The 25,859-nt window shown below is 35.5% G+C and overlaps 1 protein-coding gene and 1 pseudogene across 1 annotated transcript; both read right to left on the minus strand.

Annotated features, from left to right (window-relative positions):
- Window positions 1-5,390: 5,390 nt before the first annotated feature.
- LOC110575795 lies at window positions 5,391-6,336 on the minus strand (annotated as a pseudogene).
- Window positions 6,337-16,545: 10,209 nt separating this feature from the next.
- LOC110575794 (olfactory receptor 5D18-like) lies at window positions 16,546-17,496 on the minus strand. The gene has a single exon (XM_021684828.1). The coding sequence runs from the start codon at window positions 17,494-17,496 to the stop codon at window positions 16,546-16,548; it is 951 nt and encodes a 316-aa protein (XP_021540503.1).
- Window positions 17,497-25,859: the final 8,363 nt, after the last annotated feature.

Below are 25,859 nucleotides of genomic sequence, written 5' to 3' on the forward strand. Positions count from 1 at the left end.
TAGCCACAGCAATCAGACAACAAAAAGAAATAAAAGGCAAAGAAGAAGTCAAACTCTCACTCTTTGCAGATGATATGATACTTTATGTGGAGAACCCAAAAGACTCCACCCCAAAACTGCTAGAACTCATACAGGAATTCAGTCAAGTGGCAGGATATAAAATCAATGCACAGAAATCAGTGGCATTCCTATACACCAACAACAAGACAGAAGAAAGAGAAATTAAGGAGTCGATCCCATTTACAATTGCACCCCAAATCATAGGATACCTAGGAATAAATCTAACTAAAGAGGCAAAGAATCTGTACTCAGAAAACTATAAAATACTCATGAAACAAACTGAGGAAGACACAAAGAAATGGAAAAATGTTCCATGCTCCTGGATTGGAAGAACAAATATTGTGAAGATGTCAATGCTACCTAGAGCAATCTACACATTTAATGCAATCCCTATCAAAATACCATCCACTTTTTTCAAAGAAATGGAACAAATCATCCTAAAATTTGTATGGAACGAGAAAAGACTGCGAATAGCCAGAGGAATGTTGAAAAAGAAAAGCAAAGCTGGCAGCATCACAATTCCGGACTTCCAGCTCTATTACAAAGCTGTAATCCTCAAGACAGTACGGTACTGGCACAAAAACAGACACATAGGTCAATGGAACAGAATAGAGAGCCCAGAAATGGACCCTCAACTCTATGGTCAACTCATCTTCAACAAAGCATGAAAGAATGTCCAGTGGAACATTGGATTTCAATGGTGTCTCTTCAACAAATGGTGTTGGGAAAATTGGACAGCCACATGTAGAAGAAAGAAACTGGACCATTTCCTTACACCACACACAAAAATAGACTCAAAATGGTTAAAAGACCTAAGTGTGAGATAGGAGTCCATCAAAATCCTAAAGGAGAACACAGGCAGCAACCTTTTCGACCTCAGCTGCAGCAACTTCTTCCTAGAAACATCGCCAAAGGCAAGGGAAGCAAGGGCAAAAATGAATTATTGGGACTTCATCAAGATAAAAAGTTTTTGCACAGCAAAGGAAACAGTCAACAAAACCAAAAGAGAACCGACAGAATGGGAGAAGATATTTGTAAATGACATATCAGATAAAAGGCTAGTATCCAAAATCTATAAAGAATGTAATTTCTTCTAAATCACTGGAAACAATGTTTCATCAAACCTACCTCATGAATTTCCTCTAAAATGTAATTATAGAAAATATACAAATTGACTTAGAAAATATGGTTATTACAGTAAACATGAGAAGGAAAAATCATCTAATATACAACCACTCAAAGATAACTACTATTGACATTTGCTGTGTGATTTTTCTCTTTTTCTCTGCAAAATGTGTTGTCTTGAGATATATAAACAACATAACTTGGATTCTAGCTTTTTCATTTAATATGAAATGATCATTTTTTTGTCTGTGGAAACATTGATTTACTTCATTGAAACTAATTTGTGTTTTTTTTCAAATATGGGCAATCTATTCTTCCAAGGTTATATTAATACAATTGAATATTATAATCTTTTTGTGTCCATACATTCTTAAATATGACAAGTGTATTTTGGAAGTATGTTTCTCTCTAAAACCAGTGAGTGTCAACCAACCCATTGGTTCTACTTTACCCGAATACCACCCCATTAGATCCATTCAACACTTTCCCTGGGCCCCTGACAACCTGACCAACTCTTGCCAGGCACTACCAGCAACCCATAACATAACAGAGGCTATTTTATCACAAGGAGTAGAATTATTTATTGTAGATGACATGGCCTTGCTCCAGAATCCCTGGGGTCTGCACTGTTTTTCTCCCACTGGGATTGGCCTCGGTTCCATACCGCCTCTGCTCCCCACCACTGACACCTCTGCACCCAGGGAATGTGAATTATTTCTGATTTCCTTTTAAAATTAAAAAGGGGGACACCTGGGTGGCTCAGTCAGTTAATCATCCAACTCTTGGTTTCAGTTCAGCTCATGATCTCAGGGTCATGAGATCGAGCCCCACGTTGGGCTGTGTGCTCAGTGGGGACTCTGCTTGAGATTCTCTCTCTCTCTCTCTCTCTCTCTCCCTCTGCCCCTCCCCCTGCTCACACACACACACACACACACACACACTCTCTCTCTCTCTCTCTCTCTTTCTCTCTCTCTCAAAAGTAAATAAATCTTAAAACATGAAAAATAAAATTAGAAAGGAAAAGAATACATTTGCCAAATCAATGATTGCTTGCTATTTGCTTTAAGCCATGTTCATCTGCACAAGGGCAACTATTTGATTGTGTTTTCCATGGTCTGTAGTTACTCCCCAAGATCCATCTGGTTTCCCTCTGCTTGAGGAACTCTTCTTATGACTTATTTTCTTGGCAGTTATCAGCTTTTTCCTTCACATTCATAGTTTTGCTGCTTCTGGGAACAGACTGAGCAGGTTTGGCCCTTGCAGAGGGACAATACTAAGAAAACAATCTAGCAGTGCTTTGTGGACACACGAGAAATTTATTTCAACAATTTATTTAAGAAATTAGTGATAAATTGAAAACTAAAGGAACCCTAAACCCTTTTCCCTGCAGGGCATATTGTGTTCTAGGGTGCTGTGGAGGCTGGGTATCTGAAACAGAAGGCAGACAGAAATGCCCTATAGAAATTTCATGGTGCTTAAGAAGAAGAAAATTAAAAATCTCATTAGAGAATTGAGACCTTCCACAAAGGCTTGACCATCCATCTTCCCCCATCACAATGTTTGTCTGGCTATTAAGCTGCATTGGGGAGCAGAAGAAAGAATTAAAGTCCCAACACCAGAGTTGTGGAGTGCAAGCATCACACACTTTGAGATCTGAGGGAGGTACATACCAGTTAGGTCTCAGTCAAAAGCCAACCACACTCAAGGAACAGAGATGAATCACAGGATGGCTGATTTTAAATGTTTCTTTGCTAATCTCTGGAAGACCTCTCTTCCCCCCTTTTATCAGTAGGCCTTCTAGGATGACAAATCATTCTTCTAATTTTCCTCTGTTTAAAGCCAAGAATACTGGTTTTCTTGCCTTGACAAGGCAATTTACTCATATATGCTGTGTCTGTCTTTTCTCAGAATTAATAACAATTTGAAAAGCATTCTTTTATAAACAAACCACACCCTTACCTCGACTCTCAAAAGGACAATTAACATGAGGACAATTATGCCTCATCGGCACAGTTTTCAAAGTCTCGGTATCAGAAGGTCATCAAAGATACAATGAGAAGGTCATCAAAGGCACAATGCAGGACAAGATTTACATACATCGACAAGTATATCTATATAGTACATATATAAATACAAATTTCTCTTTGTTAAACTGACAAAAACTTTCCATATCTTTCCCACCATCTCCTGTTTACCTTTCAGTGGCCTGTAGAAACAGCTCTTCATGAAAGCAATTCTACTCTTTCTAGAAAAATCACTTTTTATTTTATTTATTTATTTTAAGGATTGTATTTATTTATTTGACAGAGAGAGAGAGAGAGCACAGCAGTGGGAGTGGCAGGCAGAGGGAGAGGGAGAAGATTCCCCGCTGAGCGGGGAGGTCATTGTGGGGCTCGATCCCAGGACCCTGGGATCATGACCTGAGCTGAAGGCAGACGCTTAACTGACTAAGCCACCTAGGTGCCCCGAAACATCACTTTTTAAAGGAACAGAATTAAAGAAGAGTTCATAAAAGGGTAAAATTTCCCCCACACACTGCTTTACTTATTCTTCCATTCCCTATATTATTGCATATACCCGAAAGGACAATTTTCTCTTCAGTTAAAATAAGTTGGATTTCATTTCTCAAAGATGAATACCTAAAAAGGGAATTGTTGAGGTGTGTGGGAAGTTTCATATAACTTCAGAAGACTCGGCTAAACTGTTTTAAAAGTCATTTCACCTTTTACCCCCATCTGAAATGTGTGAGCATTCTGTTTGCTGCACATTTTCACCAATACGTGGCATTTCAGTCTTATTTATTTTAACCATTCATATCGGTGTGCAGTGGTAGCTCACTGTGGTTTTAGTAAGAATTTCACTGATGATTAATGATGATTATTATATTTTCATATGTTTTTTTTTTTTTTTTTTTAAAGATTTTATTTATTTATTTGAGAGAGAGAGAATGAGAGACAGAGAGCATGAGAGGGAGGAGGGTCAGAGGGAGAAGCAGACTCCCTGCCGAGCAGGGAGCCCGATGCGGGACTCGATCCTGTGACTCCAGGATCATGACCTGAGCCGAAGGCAGTCGCTTAACCAACTGAGCCACCCAGGCGCCCCTATATTTTCATATGTTTATAGATGATTTGTATGTCTGGCTTTGCCAAGTGTCTGCTTAAAGATTTCACCTAGGTGAAATCTTTGAACTAGATTGTCTATCTGTTTTGAGTGTAAAGAGCTTTTTATATGTTCTACAAACAAATCCTTTATCAAACGTGTATATATACACTCACACTCATACATATGTGTGTGTGTATGTGGCAAACATATATATGTGAAATATTTACTCCCAGCCTGTGGCTTACATTTTTATTCTCTTACCAGGGTCCTTTACCACTAAAAAAAACTTTGACAACATATTTTTATGTTGATGAAGTTCTTTTTATCAGTTTTTAGAGGATCCATCCTTTTTGTGTTTTAGCTAAAAAAAAATTTGCACCCCAAATTTCAAATGATATTTTTTGTGTTTTCTTCTAAAATTTTCTAGTTTTAATTTTTATGCTTAGAACTGGGATCCATTTCATTGAATTCAAGTTAATGGCTGTGTGTGGTGTGAGGTAAGAGTTAAGCCTCCTTTATCCATATGGATACCTAGTCTCTCTGCAATGCTTGTTGAAAATCATCCTTTTTCCATTGAATTATAATGACATGTTTGGTGAAATTTAAATGAGCAGATATGCTTGGGTCCTTTTAAATTTTCTCAAATAAAAGTCAACTTCTGCCATTCAATATAACAAATAGCAAAAGGTCGCCTGCTGTATAAGGTGCCGTGAACTGAAAAACCTGCTAAAACCATCTCTGGAAGAGGAGCAGCCTGATTGCAATTCTAGACCTGCACATATTTGATGAATGGGCAATTAGTTTTATTTTGGAAACATACATATAAAATTACACTAAGTGATAAAATATTTTAAAATAACTTACAAATATTACATAATACAATCAAATAATTTTATTTTTTTTAATTTTGGTTTACATGTCTGGAGATATTTCACTAAAATTAGTGTACAGAAAAATCAATAATCTTAAAATGTACTGCCATAAATATATTAACTAATAGCCTGTTGAAAATGATTTGAATCATCACCTGCACTATAAGAGTTGAACAATCTCTAGCCTAGTAAATCAGTTTTTTTTTCCAGAAATTAAATAATCTAACAATATTATATTGAGTGACAAAGCAATTTTGCGACAACTAATCTTCTGAATGTGTCTTTCACATCTTTGTTCCTAAGGCTGTAGCTCAAGGGGTTCAGCATGGGAATCACCACTGTGTAAAACACAGATGACACTTCAACTATGAGCCAAGACATTTTAGGATTAGGGATACAGTAAAGGAAAAAGACGGTCCCGTGGAAGATGGTGATGGCTGTCAGGTGGGAAACACAGGTGGAGAATGTTTTCCGGCGCCCACTCGCAGAAGGCATCCTCCTAACAGTGATAAAAATGAGTATATAGGACATCAGAATAATCATCAGGCTGCTCACCTCATTGAATATGGCAATAATAAAACACAGCATCTGGCTGATATAGGGGTCCGAACAGGAGACAGAAACAATTACATAGTGGTCATAGATAAAATTATTTATGATGCTAGACTCACAATAGGATAAAGCAAGAAGAAAATATATGAATGTCAGAGAACACACTATGCCCCGTAAGACCCAGCCACCAGGAAAGCTCAAAGCTTCTGAGACATAGCTGTGGTCTAGAGCAAGGGGTTACAAACTGCCACAAAACGGTCGTAGGCCTTTGCTGCTAACATAAAAGTTTCTGTTACTCCAAATATGCAAGCAAAGCAAAACTGCATAAGGCAACTGGAGAGGGAGATGGTTCTGTCTTCCACAATCAAGTTCTTCAACAATTTAGGTGTAACTACAGTGGAAAAACAGAAATCTACAAAGGACAAGTGACTAAGGAAAAAGTACATGATCATGTGAAGTTTTGGATTGATCTTGATGATTATTATCATGGCCACATTTCCTACAGTAGTGACCAGATAGATAGACGAGAAAACCAGGAAGAGTGGAACTGGAGTGCTGGATATCCTGAAAAACCCAAGAGAATAAAAGTGGGTATGATACTTTAATTTCCTTCAGATAACGTCATGATTCCTGTTGAATAAAGAACCAAAGTTAGTTCTGAAATGTAGAACTGAATGGAAAAGAGAAACAGAGAAGAAAGAGGCTTCGTAGGCTGCTGTGAAGTTAGCATAGAACAGTGACTCTCAAAGTATGGTCCGCAAACCAGCAACAGCATGAGCGCCTGAGAAGTTGTTAGGGATGCAAATTCTCTAACCCCATCACCAACTTTCTGAATCAGAAACTCTAGGATGGGGCTCACAATTCTTGACTTAACCATTTCTCCAGGTGATTTTGATGCCTGCTAAATTATGGGAACCACTGATATATAAAATATATATATTAATCATTCTGTTGTTTAAAATTTAGCCCCTGTTAGTATTATTACTATTGAATTGAAATATAAATTTAGAACACAAAAGGAATTGTACAAAACAGGAGCAAGAGAGACAGAAAAGAAGCACACAGTATTTTGTTATGGTTCTAAGAATTATACTAAAGATGAAGATCACCTGGCATTGCAAATGGTGCCACGTAAATCTTAGTATTAATTGTTTTTTATATATTCAATGTTTTCTAGGCATTATACAGAATTAAATACCCCTGGAATTTATGACTTGAAATAAACCTTAAAATGTGTCTAGTCTGTGCCATCCACCTAATGCTTGAGAATCCATTACAGACTCTTATGCATGAAATAATCATCTGGCTTCTATCAAAACTTCCACTAAGGGTGTACTACCTCCAGGGGTAGTTTTGTAGGTCTTTTAATGACATTTAGCTCGACATATATTATTTTATTAATTAAATTTGATTAATATTTCATTAGCTATTAATGTGTCTTAGGTCATTCATTCTGTTATATATTATAAATTTATAAATATATAACTAAATAGTATATACATAGAAGAACAGAAGTATCTCATATTCACTAACAATAACTCCATACAAAATATGTTCTTTGATACAATGAAAATTACACATTTTCTGGACCAATAGAAGTAAGCCCTCTCCGATGATGAAACAAACTTGGGGAAGATCAGGAAGTAAGAGGAGTAGGCACATAAAATGAATAGTCTCAAGATTTAGACATGAGGCTGCAACAGAATTAGATGAGTTATCTGTTCCATCTTCCGAGCTTTGCCTGGAACCAGTCTCAGATTCAACATGATTGCCTACATTTACACATACCACAAGCAACCCTACACCTAGAGCATCCATCATCAGCATATTCTTTCCAACAGCAAGTGGGGCCAGACAGATACATTGTAAACATACGTTATTGTTCGGGATATTTTAATAAATGAGTTCCCTTCAACATTTGAACCTATTAGAAAAACCCTGGCTTATTAGGGAGATTGTCATTACTGTTCTGGCTTAGTGGCACATTTATGAGGTCAATAACAAAAAGATACTCAGAAAAGGACTTGGTATCCCGACTCTACCAATTTCAAATGATTTTGGTGAAAATCAATGGATTAGGATTAAGTTTGTATTCAGAATGAGACTAGGCCTACAGGATTATAAAATTAACAAATACCCCCATCATTTTCTGTGACTTCCCCATTGCTCACTGTTACCAGTTTCTGTAATACAGAATTTAGTTCTCAGAAACACTTCATGCCTCGTGAGTGAAAATTAAAATATCTCTGACCTCAAAAAGGTAAAAAAAAAAAAATTTGGAATAATCTATATGAACTGGAGCTCCATGTTTCCCACCTAAATTGAAAGCTACCAAAAGAGAAATGAACTGAGCTGAAACCAGAATTTCTTATTTAATTTACTGAGCATTTCTTCTTATGATTAATGAATCTCGGGCATTTTTCTTCTTAGTAATAAAACATTCTTTAAAAATAGCAACAGGCTTACTGGGTGTTATGCACAAACAATGAATCATGGAACACTACATCTAAAACTAATGATGTAATGTATGAGGATTAACATAACAATAAAAAATTTTTTTAAAGAAGTAAAAAAAAAAAAATAGCAACAGGCTTGAGGTTTGAAATAAAGTAGCAGTAAATTTCAATAGGTATGCCAGTAAAATGGCACTTTATTTCCAGGATATAAAAAATCTCAAGAAATACAAAGGAAAAACTTGAAAGTTGAATCCACAATCTGAATGCTGCCAAACTCTGGGTCTTATATCTGCCTCCATGACTATGAAGATAGAGACTACAGAGAATTATAATTGGAGTGTTCCTCATAGAATCGGTTGAAACACTGTCTCTTGTGTCATTGTTGCATATGCGTTTCCTTTGAAAGATCTAGGGATAATTACATCACTACATCTATTCCACTAATTGCTTCTAGATATTGAATTATTGAAATAATATGTATTTTTTATTTTTAAAATATTTTATTTATTTATTTGAGAGAGAGAGAGCATGAGAGAGAGAATGAGAGGAGAGGCAGAGGGAGAAGCAGGGGCAGACTCCCTGATGAGCAGGGAGCCCAATGAAGGGCTACATCCTAAGACCCTGGGACCATGACCTGAGCCAAAGGCAGAGTCTTAACTAACTGAGCCACACAGGAGCACCTGAAATAATATGTATTAACTGAAGAACACATGAACTGTTGAGTTCGAAATAAGAAAAGAGAAGAACAATCCAGAAATAGCTGGGTTTTTTAAATTTTTTTATTATGTTATGTTAATCACCATACATTACATCATTAGTTTTTGATGTAGTGTTCCATGATTCATTGTTTGTGCATAACACCCAGTGCTCCAGAAATATAGCTGTTATTAACTCAACTGTGTTTCAAATTCCACATTAGTGTGGAATACTTGGTCAACACTACCTTAAGCAAAAGGATGAAGGTGACCATCATCTGTGATATAATGAGGATATCATTTACTCCCTGATATGATGTGATGAGAAAGGTTTCACTTCTGTTATATAAAGTTTAGATTTTAGTGATCATAATGTACTAATGCTTCTTTTTAAAAAGAAGATTTGATTGATTGATTGATTGAGAGAGAGAGAACAAGCGTGCCCCTGCGGGTGGAGAAGCAAAGGGAGAGGGGGAGAGAATCTCAAGCAGACTCAGCACTGAGTGTGGAGCCTGACTCGGGCTCAATCTCACTACCTTGTGATCATGACCTGAGCTAAAATCAAGAGTCAGAAGCTCAACCAACTGAGCCACCCAGGCCGTCCTGTAATGTACTAAAGCTTCTTCTCAAATTTTTCATTTCATCATGGTAATAACACTTAATGTGACATCTACCTTCCTAAGAGATTTTTAAGTGTAGAATACAGTATTGTTGACTACAAATACAATTTTGTACAGCTGATCTCTAGCACTTCCTCATCTGTAACTTTATAGCCACTGATTTGTAACTCCCCTTCTCCCCTTAACCCAGTCCCTAACAACTATCATTCCACTCTCTGATGCCAAGAATTTGGTTGTTTTATATACCTCATATAAGTGGAATTTATTTTCTGTGACTCACTTATTTCACTTACATAATGTCCTTAGAGTTCATCCTTTTGGTCACATATTGTGGAAATTTCCTTTATTTCCTTTATTTTTAAGGCTGAATTGTATCCCGTTGTGTATACCACATTTTCTTTATCCATTGATCTGTCCATGGGCATTTAGGCTGTTTCTGCATCTTGACTATTGTGAATGGTTCTGCAATGGACATGCCAATGCTAATATATTTTTGAAATCTTGAGTTCAATTCTTTTGGATAAATATCGAGAAGTAGGATTATTGGATCACATATTCGTAAATTTTTAATTTTGTGAAGAACCTCTATACTGTTTTCCATACCAACTGCACCATTTTGCATTCCCATCAACAGTGTATAAGGGTTCTTATTTCTTCATATCCTCATCAACACTTGCCATACACACACACACACACACACACACACACACACACACATACCTATATGTTTTAGGTGAATCTTAGTGTTTTGATTTGCATTTCCCTGGTGATTAAGTGACATCAAGCATTTTTTTTTTTTGCACACCTATTGGCTGCTTGTATATCTTAGAAGGAATATCTAAATTAAGTTCTTAGCCAACTTTCTAATTGGGTTTCTAGTTGTTTTTTTTGTTTGTTTGCTTGTTTTGTTTTCGTTTTTTGTTTGTTAACTTGTTTGTTTTTGCTATTGAGTTGTATGAGTTCCTTAGTGTAAGTATTGGAGATTAATCCATTATCAGGTATATGGTTTGCAAATATTTTCTAGCATTCTATAGGTTGCCTTTTTGTTATTTATTGTTTCCTATGTTCTGTAGAAGATTTGAAAAATGCATCATGGTAATTGTATATGATGTTAACAATGTGGATAATTGAGGAAGGACTGTATGGAAACTCTTAAATATCTTTACAATTTATTTTGTAGAGTGGAAGTTATTAAAAATTTTAAAACTAATTTTTAAAATGTCAACATTCACATTAATAGGCCCATTTCATTGACTCTCCACCATCACAACCATTGCTTTCAAGACACAATCACCTGAAATAGTATAAATGTAACAAGTAACCTCTCAACATCCACATTTGCCTCCACTTCGAATCATTTTGCTATGCTGTTTGCCACTTTGTTTTTAGTGTCTGTGGCTGTGGGTGTGGGATCAGGGGGTGGGAGGTGTAAGGGGTAGTAATTAACATTTTCAAACTCTTAATTACTAACAAAATGGAATTTATTCAGTGATTTCAAACCTACATACTATTTTCTAATAATGAATATGTTTAACAAAGAAGTAAACTAAACATAAAAAATTGAATTTTCTAGGTCACAAAACTGGTATGTAGAAGAATCAGGATTTGGGGCACCTGGGTGGCTCAGATGGTTAAGCGTCTGCCTTCGGCTCAGGTCATGATCCCAGCGTCCTGGGATCCAGCCCCACATCGGGCTCCCTGCTCAGCGGGGGGCCTGCTTCTCCCCCTCGCTCTGCTTCTGCCCTTGCTCATGTTCTCTCTCTCTCTGTATCTGTCTCGAATGAATAAATTAAAAAAAAAATCTTTTTTTTTTTTAAAAGAAGAATCAGGATTCAAATTCCAGCCCTTCATGTAAAGAGATACTACAAAATCACAACAGACTACGGAAGTATTTCATTATAGCAATTATCTTAAGGTTGTGTTTTAATTTGATTGCTTTCCTTGTGTATCTCTCTAACCATTGTCAACCCCCACTGTATTTTATTTCGTTAGTGTCTGTCTTAGTTATATATTCAATATTTGTGAAATGAAAAGAAGAAAATAACTATCTCATAGTATAGTTTTAGCCATTTATATTTGCAAACTACAATTACAACTTGCAAAGCAATACTATACATATTATCTCAATTGTTTCTTGAAATAAAAATGGAATTAGCATGAGATTCTAGTGTCTACCTTGTCAAAGAATGTGATTTTAATAAAGATAATTGCATTCTGGAGATTAACAATCTGGGAATTGTTGTAAGTACTCCAAGCCTGTGTTGCTAATTAGAAGTAGGAATTGGACCAATCCCCAGACCATTAACTCTCTGTAGTATTTGAAACCCCCTGTAACTCTTCACACAATATAGCACAATGGAAAATTTCTGAAAGTCTAACCTAATTATAAGCAACAAAATAACCAGAACCTGAAAACAGATCAAAAGTTTATAATTTCATGAAACAAGCTGAGTGTAAAATATGAACATTGCCAGAAGTGGTTAAAATAACTATTGAAGCAAAAGTGATACATCATATTACCGTTCAGAGAAGGCAATAACACTTCTTCTAAAATTATGGAATAAAAGAGTGAAGATGAATCTCAATGAAATTTTAGTTCATTTTTTTACAAGTTCAATATAATCTGGCTCTCAAAGTCATACACTGATACTTGTAATATATTTACAATCTGAAATACATAGATTAAATATGTAAATATTGAAATACTCAAAACACAATTATATTAATATATATTTACATCTATTATCTGTATAATGTGTATTTATATCTGTACCAATCAATCTACAAAAAGGAGAAAGGTAGAAGCAGATACCTTGTTGATTCTAAAATTGAGAGATGATGCCAACATTTTTTAATCATCAATTTCTATACTAAAACCACTTATGATAAATCAATTGTAATGATCTTTCATTAGGTAATACATTTACTTAATGTGATTCTGAAGATAGGTTAAAAAGAAATCTCCCTCCCTCCCTTCTGCCTGTCATCCCATCAGGTTTTCCACCTGCCACCTATTTTTGTTTATTTGTTTGTTTTGAATCATCAAGAAATAATAATACATTTATATGTTCATATATACAGAGATATGCATATGCACTCCTTACATAAATGATGTTAAATTAAAACTACTGTGTGGTTCTTGCTCAATTTTTCTGGAACACTTTACTTTGTCAATATGAGTATATATAAAAATGACTTAACATTTTTAACGGCTACATGGTATGTTCTTTTTAAAAAAATAATTTATAAGCCAAACACATATTAATGGGTATTTCAGATTCTTTAGTCTTTTGCTATTATAAATAATACTTCAAAAATATCCAATTGTATATCTCTTTCCTTTGTTTTTTAAAGCATCTCTAGGAAAATGTATATTTTCTTAGGATAGCTATTACCAAATTGCTCTCTAAAGTAATTCTGCCAATTTCTACACTCACCAGCAATGTGAAAATATGGACACAAACTAATCAACTAACAAAAAGAATAATTTATTATATAATATTTAAATTCATGTTCTCAGGACAAAAAACACTTGATTTAACATTGGAAAATCCAAAAAATATAAGTTGCTGTATGAAAATATTAAAGGAACTCAGATGAAGAAAAAACAGCTTAACAAAATTCCACATCTACTCTTCAAAAACCAAAACATCACAAAAACACAGACAAATAAAGCAGATAACTTTGTTAATCTGGAAAAAGGAGGAATGTACAAAAAACCTATAGAAAACACAATTCTATTTATTTTTTTAAGATTTTATTTATTTATTTATTTATGTATTTGAGAGAGAAAGTGCAAGAGAGGCGAAGTGGGGCAGAGGGAAAGGAAGAAGTAGACTCCCTGCTGAGCAGGGAACCTGATGCAGGACTCCATCCCAGGTCCCCAGGATCATGACCTGAGCCAAAGGCAGATGCATAACTGACAGAGCCACCCAAGTGGCCCTAGAAAACACCATTTTAAATATAAAATATTAAATGTTTTCCTTGTGAGGTGAAGAAATCAAGGATACCTACTTTTACTATGTTTATTCAAAATTGCACTGAAGTTCTTAGGTAGTTAGACAAAACAAACAAAAAAAAGCAATTAAAAGGAATAATATTGGAAACAGCAAAATCAGAATATATTTAATCAGAGAATTTTTTAGTGGAGTGTCCCAAAATAAAATCAATATAACTATAAATTAGATTCTGATTTAAAAATAACACACATCTTACAAATAAAATTTAAAATAGTATGAAAAAGATCACACACTCAGGGATTAATTTCACAAAATATATGCAAGAACTTTACAAAAAACAATGTGGTATAATGTCTATTGCAAAACTTGAAGTAAATCTAAACAAACAGAAAGATATAGCATGCTCATGATTTGGAGGACTTAAGGATGCAAATATGTCATTTCTTTCCAAATAGATCTATACTTTTGCTATAATTCTATATTAAAGGCAAACAAGAATGATTCTAAAATTTGTTTGGAAAGATAAGGATCAAAAGATATCTCAATTATTCTGTAAGAAAGAATAACTTTTCAGGAGTGGCTTTACAGGATACCATCTCTTATTAATTATGTATAGTTCTGACTATGAAACAGAGAGAAGCATATAGAAAGTTTGTATGCTATACATATAGCGACATTTACTGTATGAAAAACCTGGCACTATAGGCCAGTGCTAATGGAGTGATTTTGCAGTAAATATTACTGGTAAAATATACATCCATAGGTTAAAATAAAAAATCAACCAATTTTCATATCACACCAAAATTTAATTCGGTTGATCTTAGAATAAATTTAAAAATCAGTGTAAAAGGAATAAAACAAAATCTAGAATCCAAGAGAAAATAGAATATAATATCAAAGACATAATAATGTATGAAATCTGGGACAACTTAGCACATAAAAATGGGAATATTTTTGTTCATTTAGGGGATATAAATATATCCTGAATAGGACATTAGAAGCACATCACTGTAAAGGAAATCTGATAAACCCTGCTTTAGCAAACATTAGGAAATCTGTGCATCTAAATACATCATGGAGAGAATGGATAGACAGCCGAGGTCTAGGAGAAAATAGTCATGGTACTTTTATCAAACAAAGGGCTTTTATTTAAAATGTAAAATGAACTACATGTTTATGACAAAAGACAAACAACCTAATAGAAAAGTGGGCAAAAAATCGAAATAGGCATCTCACAAAGGAAAAAGAGCCAAAGGACTACTAATAACCATATTAAAAGAAATTCAAGGTGTGCCTGGGTGACTCAGTCAGTTAAGGGTTGGACTCTTTTTTTTTTATGTTCAATTAGCCAGCATATAGTACATCATTAGTTTTTTTTTCTGATATTTTATTATTATGTTAATCACCATGCATTACATCATTAGTTTTTGATGTAGTGTTCAACGATTCATTAGTTGCGTGTAACACCCAGTGCTCATCACCACACATGCCCTCCTTAAAGCATTGGACTCTTGATTTCTGCTCAGGTCATGATCTTATGGGTCTTGAGAATGAGCCCTGTGTCAGCTCTGCACTCAGTGGAGAGTTTGCTCAAAGACTCTCTCCCTCCTCCGCTCCTCCTACTCTCTCTCTCAAATAAATAAATAAATAAATCTTAAAAAAAAAAAAAAAGAAGAAATTTAACCACATTGATACTAAGAGGAATTTAAAACATAACCAAAGTGAGATACCACTACTCACCTACTAACGTTGAAGATATTAACATATTTAGTGTGATGATATTAAATGTTGGCAAGAATGGGCAGTAATTAGAAATCACACACAATATAGGGGGAATTTAAATTAATACATCAACTTTGGAGTACGGTTTGATGGCATCTGATAAAAGAGAAGAAACCAGCTCCCTGTGATCCAGAACTTTCAGACATAAGACACATCCCACAGAGTGAGTGCTTGCTTATGTGCAGGGCAGGAGATGTCTGTGCAAAATGTTCTAGCAGCATTTTCATAAAGGCCAAGAAAGGAAATGACCAGAAGTTCATTAATAGTATAAATAAACCAACTACAGCATATTTATTTTATGGAACATTCTTCACCAATGAAAATGAACTACTGTTACAGCTAATAACTTCAACATCCATTTAAAACAAATGTTGAGCCAAAGAAGTCTGATAAAATGGAATATATACTCTAAGATTTCACTTATATGAATTTCAAAAGGAGGCAAGGTTAGCATTTATGCTCTCATAACCAGTTCTTAGGAGTTGTAGCTAAACAGAAAGAGTTCTGAACACCACAAACTCCACAATGGAGTTTGCTCCTAGTGGTGCTGGAGAGACAGTGATTAGAAAGTGCTCATGGGTATTTTGAAAACTGCTGATAATGTTTTGTCTTTACTTTCTTGGAAAAGGTAGTGCACAGAGAAATTAGTCACAATTACTTCTCTATATGTTTGTCATATTTCATGATTTGAAAGAGAGGAAGGGAAGAATAAGGAGAAAGGGAAGAAAGGGAACATGGAAGGACAACATATTTACAGATTCTGGGAGTTGGGTTGAGGAATTCCTTAGAGGACCATTATTTAGCATACTACACTCTGGGAGTGGAACTTGAGCAGAATTTTCTTTCTTTCTTTTCTTTTAACCTGCAAATGATTTCTTTCTTTCTTTCTTTCTTTCTTTTTTTTTTTTTTTTTAGATTTTACTTATTTATTTGTCAGAGAGGGAAAGAGAACACGAGCAGGGGGAACGGCAGTGCCAGAGGCTAAGGGAGAAGCAGGCACCCCACCGAGCAAGGAGCCCGATACAGAACTCGATCCCAGGACCCTGGGATCATGACCTGAGCCGAAGGCAGACGCTTACCCAACTGAGCCACTCCGGCATCCCTGCAAGTGATTTCTTAAAGTATAGTGAGACTTAATAATCACAGATGTATATAAATTAACTAATTTTCTGAATAAATTTTCTCCAATTATTTGAAGAAAAAATTAATAAAATAAATAAATTATAAATTTATCCCAGAATAAATAATTAATAAATACACAAAATCAATGCAATGTATAAAAAGTATTTGGGTGTGTGTGTGTGTGTATGTAAAAATCAAAATTACATTGAGTGAGAAAGCAGATTGGTATGGATTAACTTCCTGGCCGTGTCTTTCACATCTTTGTTCCTCAAGCTGTAAATAAGGGGGTTCAACATGGGGATCATGACAGTAAAAAACACAGTAGCCACTTTGACCAGGAGCCACGAGCTTTTGGAGTTGGGCACACAGTAGAGAAGAAGGATGATCCCGTGGAAAATGGTGATGGCAGTCAGGTGGGAAGCACAGGTGGAGAAGGCTTTCTGGAGTCCACCAGTAGAAGGCATCTTGACAATGGTGACAACTATGAATATATAGGAGGCCAGGATAATCAGCAGGCTACAAGCCTCATTGAATGTAGAAATGGCCAAACACATCATCTGACTGAAGTAGGGGTCAGAACAGGATAAAGAGAGGATGGCAGAATACTCACAGCCAAAGTGATTTATAATGTTGGAACCACAGTAGGATAGTTCCAAAAGAGAATATGTGAGTGTCAAGGAACATATTCCACCCCAAGCATAGGTTCCAGCTACCAAGAGGGCACAGAGTTTCTGAGACATAGCAACTGTGTAGAGCAGAGGGTTACAAACAGCCACAAACCGGTCATAGGCCATAACTGCTAACATGAACATTTCTGTAATCACAAATGCACAAACAAAGAAAAACTGCACCATGCATCCTTTGAAGGAGATAGTTCTGTCTTCCATGACCAAGATTTCTATCAGTTTAGGTGTAAAGACACTGGAATAACAAATATCCAAAAAGGATAGATGGCTGAGGAAAAAGTACATGGGCGTGTGGAGTTTGGGATTGATCTTTATGACCACAATTATGCCCAGGTTCCCCACCAGAGTGACTGTGTAGATGGTCAAGAACACCAGGAAGAGGGGTGTCTGGAGGTGTGGGTATTCCGAGAAACCCAGGAGGATGAATGTGGTCACAGAGCTCTGATTTCCGTCACCCAGTGACATGGCTCTTGATGCTAAAAAATAAATAAAGGAGAAGAAAAGAGAATTGAGCAGCAGAATTTGAGAAGGAAGAGTAAAAGGAAATCAGGACAGGTCAGTGTAAGCCAGTGAAGGTAATGCAGTCAGCAGGTACTCATGAGTGTTCTGCTTCACTTTGGAGTCTTACTTGACAATTTATGGACTTTTTTATTATGTGCAATTAGCTGTATCCTTCAGTACTTTAGTTTCCTCATCTGGAAAATAAGAAAAAAAAATAGGACTTATCAGTAGTATGTACAATAAAAGATCTGCAAATATATATGATCCTTAGAGCATTGAATGCCCCCATGATAAAATAGAATTATATGAGAACAAAGGAGACATAGAGCAAAATCAGAAAATATACCGAGCATATCTTAGTAGTCAAATGACCATGCAGAAGTGGCTTTGGGAAGATTAAACACTTTTAATACATAAAAAAAACACAATAGTAAATTTCTTTGGGAGAAATTATATCATCAGACAGTCACAAATCTGTATTGATATATTGAATGTTTACCCATTCTAGGTGCATCCCATTATCAGGGGTGCATAAAATGTCTACTTAAGAGGCTAAATGGTCTGGTCAAAAATTCCACTGATAACTATGTTCTGTCAATTACATCCCCACCATATCATCATTTTTAAGGCTCAAATACTCAATGATTTAAAACTGTTTTCTGAGGGAGTGTTTTGAAAATAGTCTTGAAAGTTTCACATCAAGTATCATCTGTTGGTTATGCAATCTGTAGTGCATATTGTATTAAAATGGAAAAAATGTGAAAAAGAAATATTCCTTACTACCACAACCAAAAACCTTTTTCTGATTTTCTGATGCAGCAAGCCTATGTGTGGTCATCCATGAAGAATGGAAAAAATGTGTTAGATTAAAAAATATAAATAGTTTGTTTATATTGTTAAGTTTAAAGTTTAAATAATACAAATTTCACATGATTAAATTAAAAAAAACTTCACATGATTAAATCTAGAAGTTGAGGTGGAGACACAGTAAATATGCTTCTGTCATCTTGAACACATCCGTGAACTCACACGACTTTTAGCTTTGTCTGTTACAAGCAACAGCTTATCATTAAAGCTACCATTAATCCAGGAACAGTGCATCCGTTATGTGACCACATTTTCCATTACATAGAAGAATGGGTTGACCTGTTGTGAACTTCATGTATTTAGTTATATGTATTGATTAAAAAAAAAAAAGAAGGCTTCTCTAAATTCAGGAACTTAGATAGCTTTTACTGGGTCACGTTCATGCACGTTAAGAATTCTGAGATACAATCTGCTATTACTGCCAGAATGTTAGAGGAAATCATTACATCATCTTTGTAGGGACTCTAAACCAAGATTAAGACAAGACTTGGTACAGTTGAAAGGTAGAGAATTCCTGAGTATTTTCATGTGTCTTTTAGGCAGTCTTCTTTAGTAATACTTTCCCTGCTCCTTTCTTATATTAAAGCTCCTGTCCTCACATCTAATGGTCTCTCTTCAAAGTCTGTCAGTAGAACTTACCAAAGCAGTCGATTCTGTGTTTGAAAATTTATCATGAGTAGTATTCTTCCTATTGTATTTTCTGGTGCTTTCAAGGTCCCAATGGCTCTGTCTCTCTCACTCTCTGGAATTCACAGAAATTAAAGCTAACCCTCTATATAAAGAGACTTTCAAATATTTGAAGACATTAAAATAGATCTTTTGTTCTTTTATTCTCTGGGTAACATTTTTAGTGTTGGTCTTTTGTTTTGCTGTGTTTTGTTTTTCCATTTTCATCCTCACACTGATTTCTAAATATTCCGGACGACCTATTCAATATTCTGGGTATAGCATTGACCCCTCTGAGGCAATATTGAAGCGAAGAACTAAACTGATCTTTTCAGGGATATCTTGTCATGCCAAAAGGCAATGAACTCGTCAATCTGCTTTCACTTGCTATATATCTAATAATAATGCCGGAGTCCTGTAGTCAAATATTTGAACTGTGTGAGGTCAATTTAATGCCCTGCCAAGCTTTGTCCAGGATTTACCAGTAAGCAACAAATCCCATACTTGGAATGTTCAAAGTTGAGGGTTGTGCATTTATTATTAAATTTCATGCACTGTTGACTCCTTTCTTCTCTTCACTGTTTGCATGGCCTTTCAGTCTAACTGAATTGCTAAAGACAACATTACTTTTTGCCTTTCCTCAGGCCACTCTGTCTGCCCAGAATGCCTTCATGTTCCGTTCATATTACCAATCACCAGTGCCCATACCATTCATGTTACTATTGGGGCTATTTGTTAAAATTTTGGTAAATATTCTTTCACCTTCACTTCTGAAGAGTGCACATGTTGTATTCACATGTACCCCACATAAACTTTAAATGAAAGAATCACAGGATTTCTTAACGACCTAAAAGAATGCAAGGTCACTTACAATGAATGTGAGACTTCTTCATCCAAACCACAATCCTTTCGAGGCTCAGTCTCACATTCTTTATGTGATATATATATATCACAAATATATATATTTGTTAGTTCACAAAGTATACAGGTACAAAAATACATAAAGAAGATAATAATTGTTAAGATAATGTTATGGTGTTATGTGAAGAATGGAAAAATGGAAATGGATAATGTTATACGTTGATTTTATGGTGTTATGGTGATGATTTTATCAAAGCAATTTGGGTATTGTTTTTAACTAACTGAGCTTGGTATCTGGGAGTATGACTGGGGTTGAATAAAGAAACTATATCCTTGTTCACAGCACAGAAAAAGGAAAATAAAATATCCCACTTACCTTTTCTTTTTTTTTAAGATTTTGTTTATTTATTTGAGAGAGAGAGAGAGTGCACGAGCATGAGCTGGGAGAGGGGCAGAGGCAGAGGGAGAGGCAGACTCCCTGCTGAGCAAGGAGGTAGACACAGGGCTCGATCCCAGGATCAGACAATCATGACCTGAGCTGAAGGCTGTTGCCCAACTGACCGAGCCACCCAGACACCCCCCCACTTAGCATTTCTCATCAGAAACTTTTCTTATAAAACTCTACTATCAACCTTCTTTGTTCTTCTCATTCAGAAGAAGGGTCTAACTTGAATGAGTGGAGAAAAGGCAGCCTCACATCCTGCTATTTTATAGAGAACATGGGTTTAGGAAACAAATCCCATTAGTTCAGATTCAACCTACATCACGTACCACATAAGCAGCTTTCGCAAATGGTTTCATTTTATGGGCCTCAATTCTATCATCTACATAATGTAGGTAATAATACTATGCTAGCTCATTTAATGTTTAGTGTAAACGTCTTAACTGAGGTCTGACTTTAAAATATCTGGGAACAAATCCTGCACTTGGTTAAGGCATCCACAAATACCAGCTTCCTTCCATCTTAATTGTCTAATGCTGTTAATTAATCTCCATGGAAATAGTATGAATTTTGAGTTCTTAAATGTTTTTGCAGTGCATATTTGGAAAAGAATTGTATGTCCTGGACTCCTTTTAATTTTAGATTTTTCACTGAATCTGGGATTCCCAATTGTGTCTATTTGTCACCCATCAACATATAATCTTAATTTGCCCTTGCTTTCCTAACCCTGCCTACTCTTTCTGACTTTTCTGCCATCTCGTATCTGTGATTGTGAGAAAGGCAATCAAGGAAAGCTGGAAAGAGGGAAATAGTCAAAGTGTACCTCCCTCTTCATTTCCACTATATCCACTATCCACTCCTTTGGATATAAGATTTCCAACTGTGCTGTCAAACTGCAGTCCAATCTGTAAGACTAATTTTTGTTGACTCTCACTTGGCCTGGAATGCAACAGTGTAAACATTTTTGAGGGCATTTTATACTAAAAGAATCGAATTAAAACTCTTCTTCCTAGATGTCTTCAATATCTCCAGGCACTGTATAACCACATCCTCCGGCCCCTACAATACTGCTTCATTCATAGTAGGGTTTTATTTTTTTATTTTTATTTTTAATTTTATCATGTTATGTTAGTCACCATACATTACATCATTAGTTTTTGATGTAATGTTCCATGATTCATTGTTTGCGTATAACACCCAGTGCTCCATTCAGTATGTGCCCTCGTGGGGGGATGGGTTAGCATAGTAGGGTTTTAAATCTTTATTGTACAAAAACAAGCATTTGTATCTTCTAATCTTCTACCATTCATCCCTCTGAAATGGCATCTTTACTCTTATTTCATATTGTGTTGCCACTTTATGAGGTACCACATTCTTCTTCCAAGAAAACTGCTGGTTAATCTAAATATCTTTTCTCTTACTCTATGTTCTTTCCACTTACATTACCACAATGTCTGTGCAATGCTACCCATTTGTTAATGTATGTGCATGTGTGTGTGTGCAGGTATGCGTGTATGTGTGTGCATTAGCTTTTTCCCTGAAGAATGTCACTTATTTAGGATAACACCTATGCTTAACATTTCTTCTATGACCCCCTAATGTGTTTAGCTTAGCAAGTGGAGACATATTTTCAAGTTCAGGACAATAGTCCTGGGGATAATGCAAGCAGAATGCAGCTGGTTGAATATAAACATAAACATAAACATAAACATAAACCAAGTAGATATTGCTGTTACTCAGCTCACATAAGTTGCTCCTGCCCACAATGTGCTGGATTCCATTTTCCCTCACATCAGAATGATGTTGATGTAGGTTTAGTCAACTCACCAAAAGCCAGATTTTCCTGATGCATTTTTACTGAAGGCGTCTTTGCTTGTATGAATAAGCTGCATAAAGTCTCAAAATTGAAATTTCTGTTTAAATGTTTTAGTTCTTTGATCAGAGGGTTGATGATTCTTACAAAATACCATTCAATAAAGAATGATCGAGAAATTTTGGAGGGAGTATAGAGATGTCCTTCAGGAGTAGACAGACCTGGAATCTATACTCCATGATGGTGTTTGTTTTATTCTAAGTACCTAACCTTGGGGACACAGATCCCAGAGAATCCTGACAGCATGTGTTGTCATGAGCTACAAACAAAATAATTAGAGAGAACTTCCTCTTCTGCAACTTGGACTATAATTTCTTCTAAATCATTGACATATTGATCTTTACTTCTTAAAAAATAATTTGCCCAGGGGCCACATGGGTGGCTCAGTCAGTTAAGCATCCAACTCTTTATTTCAGCTCAGGTCATGATCTCAGGGTCATAAGATCGACCCCACATTGGGCTCTGTGCTGGATGTGGAGCATGCTTAAGATTCTCTCTCTCCCTCTGCCCCTCCCTGCTTGCACTCCCTCTCTCTCAAAAGTAAAATAAAATAATAATAATAATAATAATTTGCCCCTGTATAGACATTAAACTTATTAGAATCATGAAAAAATTATAGTCCTATCTATCCCAATGACCCTAGCATAATTATAGTTGCTATGATATTCTTTTTTTAGTCTCTTACTTTTGCTTATGTGCTTCTACATGGATTTATATAGAAGCACACTTAACATTATACTCTATATGTTTTTACATTCAACCATTAAGACTTATTGTTCGTGATATGCTTATATGCTTGCCTTCAGCAGGGGTTTGGGAGAGTGAGGATTTGTTAGTTATCCTGGTCTTGGCTATAGATCCAGCTGTATTCTTTAGGTCCAGCCACAGAGGTCATAGTGCTGATATTTTAAGTCCATCTATGTCATTCCTGTACCTCCTTCTCTAGGCCACATATTAAGAAAGAAAGAAAACAGTGTTAAATATTGACCTGTTCTGCCACAGGCCTTGGAGAAGAGAAAGTCACACTTATGCCTACTGCATCCAAAATTTTAAAGGAAGAGTAGCATATAAATCCACTGGTAGGAAAAAATAGCCCATAACCATCACTTAACACAGCCATTAGTGAACTAGCATATTACCTAACATATGTTTAGCTTCAAGGTTAGAATGTCAACTTTCAGGATGAAAGTACAAACTGAGGTTTATTGAAAAGAAGTTTGCATTATATTTGTGTAAATAAACTGCATATGCAAGAGCATTTACAAAATAAAAGAACATCCTGTTCTAAAAGGATTTTGCAACACTTCACTTTTTCTTGTTTTTGTTTTATTTTCCACTAAAAGACAGAAAACTAATTAAAGTACCAAACTCCAAGTTACATAACTTCAAAATCAGCATTTAAAATAATATATTCTAATTTTTAATATTAGAGACCTTACTGATTTATACCAAATATTCCATGATACACCCTCAAGCTTCCTAACTTATCTTTGTGTTCTTAAAATTGTAAAAATCTATTATCCTTTCTTGGTGTATTGCAATATCAGGTATTTAGCAAAATGTGTGAAGAAACAGACTTAATCATAATATGCACAGACTATTTTTATTATGCTGGAGATATTTCTACCACATTATCATCATGCTCCAATTAGTCTACCACAAAACCTCCAAAGATGGGCCACTGCTTCCTGAAATATATAGTGTGGTTGTTATTTGGTTAGGAATTTTTTTTTTCTTTTTGGCATTGAGCTGGTTTCATAAACATAAAGATAATCCTTCTAATGCCCTTTTCTCTTAATTTCTTGATCTCTTACAATAATTTTACTTCCACTTGATCTTTTACTCATGGCCATGGTCATACTCTTCATGCCATTATCAAAAAGTGTAAGTCCTCAAAAATGCAAATTTTATCCACATCTGTAACATACTTGTATTTTGCTTATTTAATTTTAAATCATTTACCGTTTTATCATTGTCTGTTCCACATCAAAATAAATTTGTGAAAGCAAATTTGGGACATTAAAGCAAGTGTGAGTATTCAATAACATTTACTGAATAAATAAAATATGAGCATGTGAATGAGTGAATTCTAGGCATATAATATACATGTATTGAGGTAAAAGCTTATAATAATGCTAAAAAACTCAGGCTTGCCTATTAAATCGGCATCACACACAATGCACTGAGACACATCTTGAGTCCTACAAAACAAGTAGAAACAGTGAAACCCCAAGGGACTTAAACTTCCTTAATTAGCATAAAATGAGGACGTTTGGGGGGAGAAAGGAAGCACTGGATTCTTTTCTTAAGTTATCCCATATTCCTCCAAACTGACTGAACTGCCTTTTTCTGCCAATGCAATTAATTATTCTCAAAGCCACTTTCTGACCACTTCCTGAAATCTAAAATAGCACAAGGCATAGAAGGGAAAACCATTCCACACAGAGTTCTGTGAACCTTCTACGTCTTATTATGAGCTGAAATGAAAGTCTCTGTGGTTTTCACTCAGTTGTTACGATTTTATCCTCCTCTGCACTTAAAAGTATGCAGGAAAGCATACTTTTATATATAAAAGTATGATATAAAGATATCATTCCCACACCCCTGCACTTTTTCTTCTCCAATTGCTCTTTTAAGAGTTCTCTGATACTCGTGACTTAATCTTCCACCACATTTATCATCATTTCCTGAAAATATTTTTCAATATAATATAAAACTCGTTAAGTACAAATTCCATAACGGAACGTACTTCTTCCAAAATCTGTATTAGTTCCATATGGCTGTGGCAAGAAAGTCTGAGCAGCTCAAGATTGAGGGGAACATCATCACCATCAAAGACAAATATAACTGGAAGTCTGTATCTCCCACTCCCCTCACCCATTTTTTTCCACACCCCAGCCCTTCACTCTGGCAACTATCACTTTGTTCTCTGCGTTTATAGGTCTGATTCTGCTTTTTGTTTGTCTGTTTCTCATTTGCTTTGTTTTGTTTTGTTTTTGTTTTTTGGATTCCACATATGAGTGACATCATGTGGTATTTGTCTTTCTCGGTCTGACCTACTCCACTTAGTATAATACACTCTAGCTCCATCCATGTGTGATATTGTGATAGTGTTGTATGGTGATAGATGGTAGCTATGCTTGTAGTGAGCTCAGCATAACATATAGAGATGTTGACTCTCTTGTACACCTGAAACTAAGCCAATGTAACATTGTATGTCAACTATACTCAAATTAAAAAACAATAAAAAAGATAATTTCTGATTTATATTTAGCTCATTCTTTTTTCTTTTTTTTTCCCCCACACATCTCTTTTCCACACATGTAGCTTTCCACTCCATCCCCCGCACTCTGTATTTATACCAACAGACTTGGGGTCAAAGTTCACAGTCCCCCATTTAGCTCTAGGAGGTGTCCACCATGTTCAGCTGAAGGACAGCATAACATGCTGTGCAGACTCTCTCCCTCCTTTCCAGTGACATCTGTCAAGTTTTCTCATTGCATCTCCACTATGTACTTAGCACTATAAGGGACAATTTAAAAACTATAAAATGATAAAATGTGGGCTTTATCTTCAAAATTGTTTTTCTTCTGAGAATTATTCTGAGGAATGATACAT

Source organism: Neomonachus schauinslandi, chromosome 11, assembly GCF_002201575.2.
Source record: "Neomonachus schauinslandi chromosome 11, ASM220157v2, whole genome shotgun sequence".
NCBI lineage: Eukaryota > Metazoa > Chordata > Mammalia > Carnivora > Phocidae > Neomonachus > Neomonachus schauinslandi.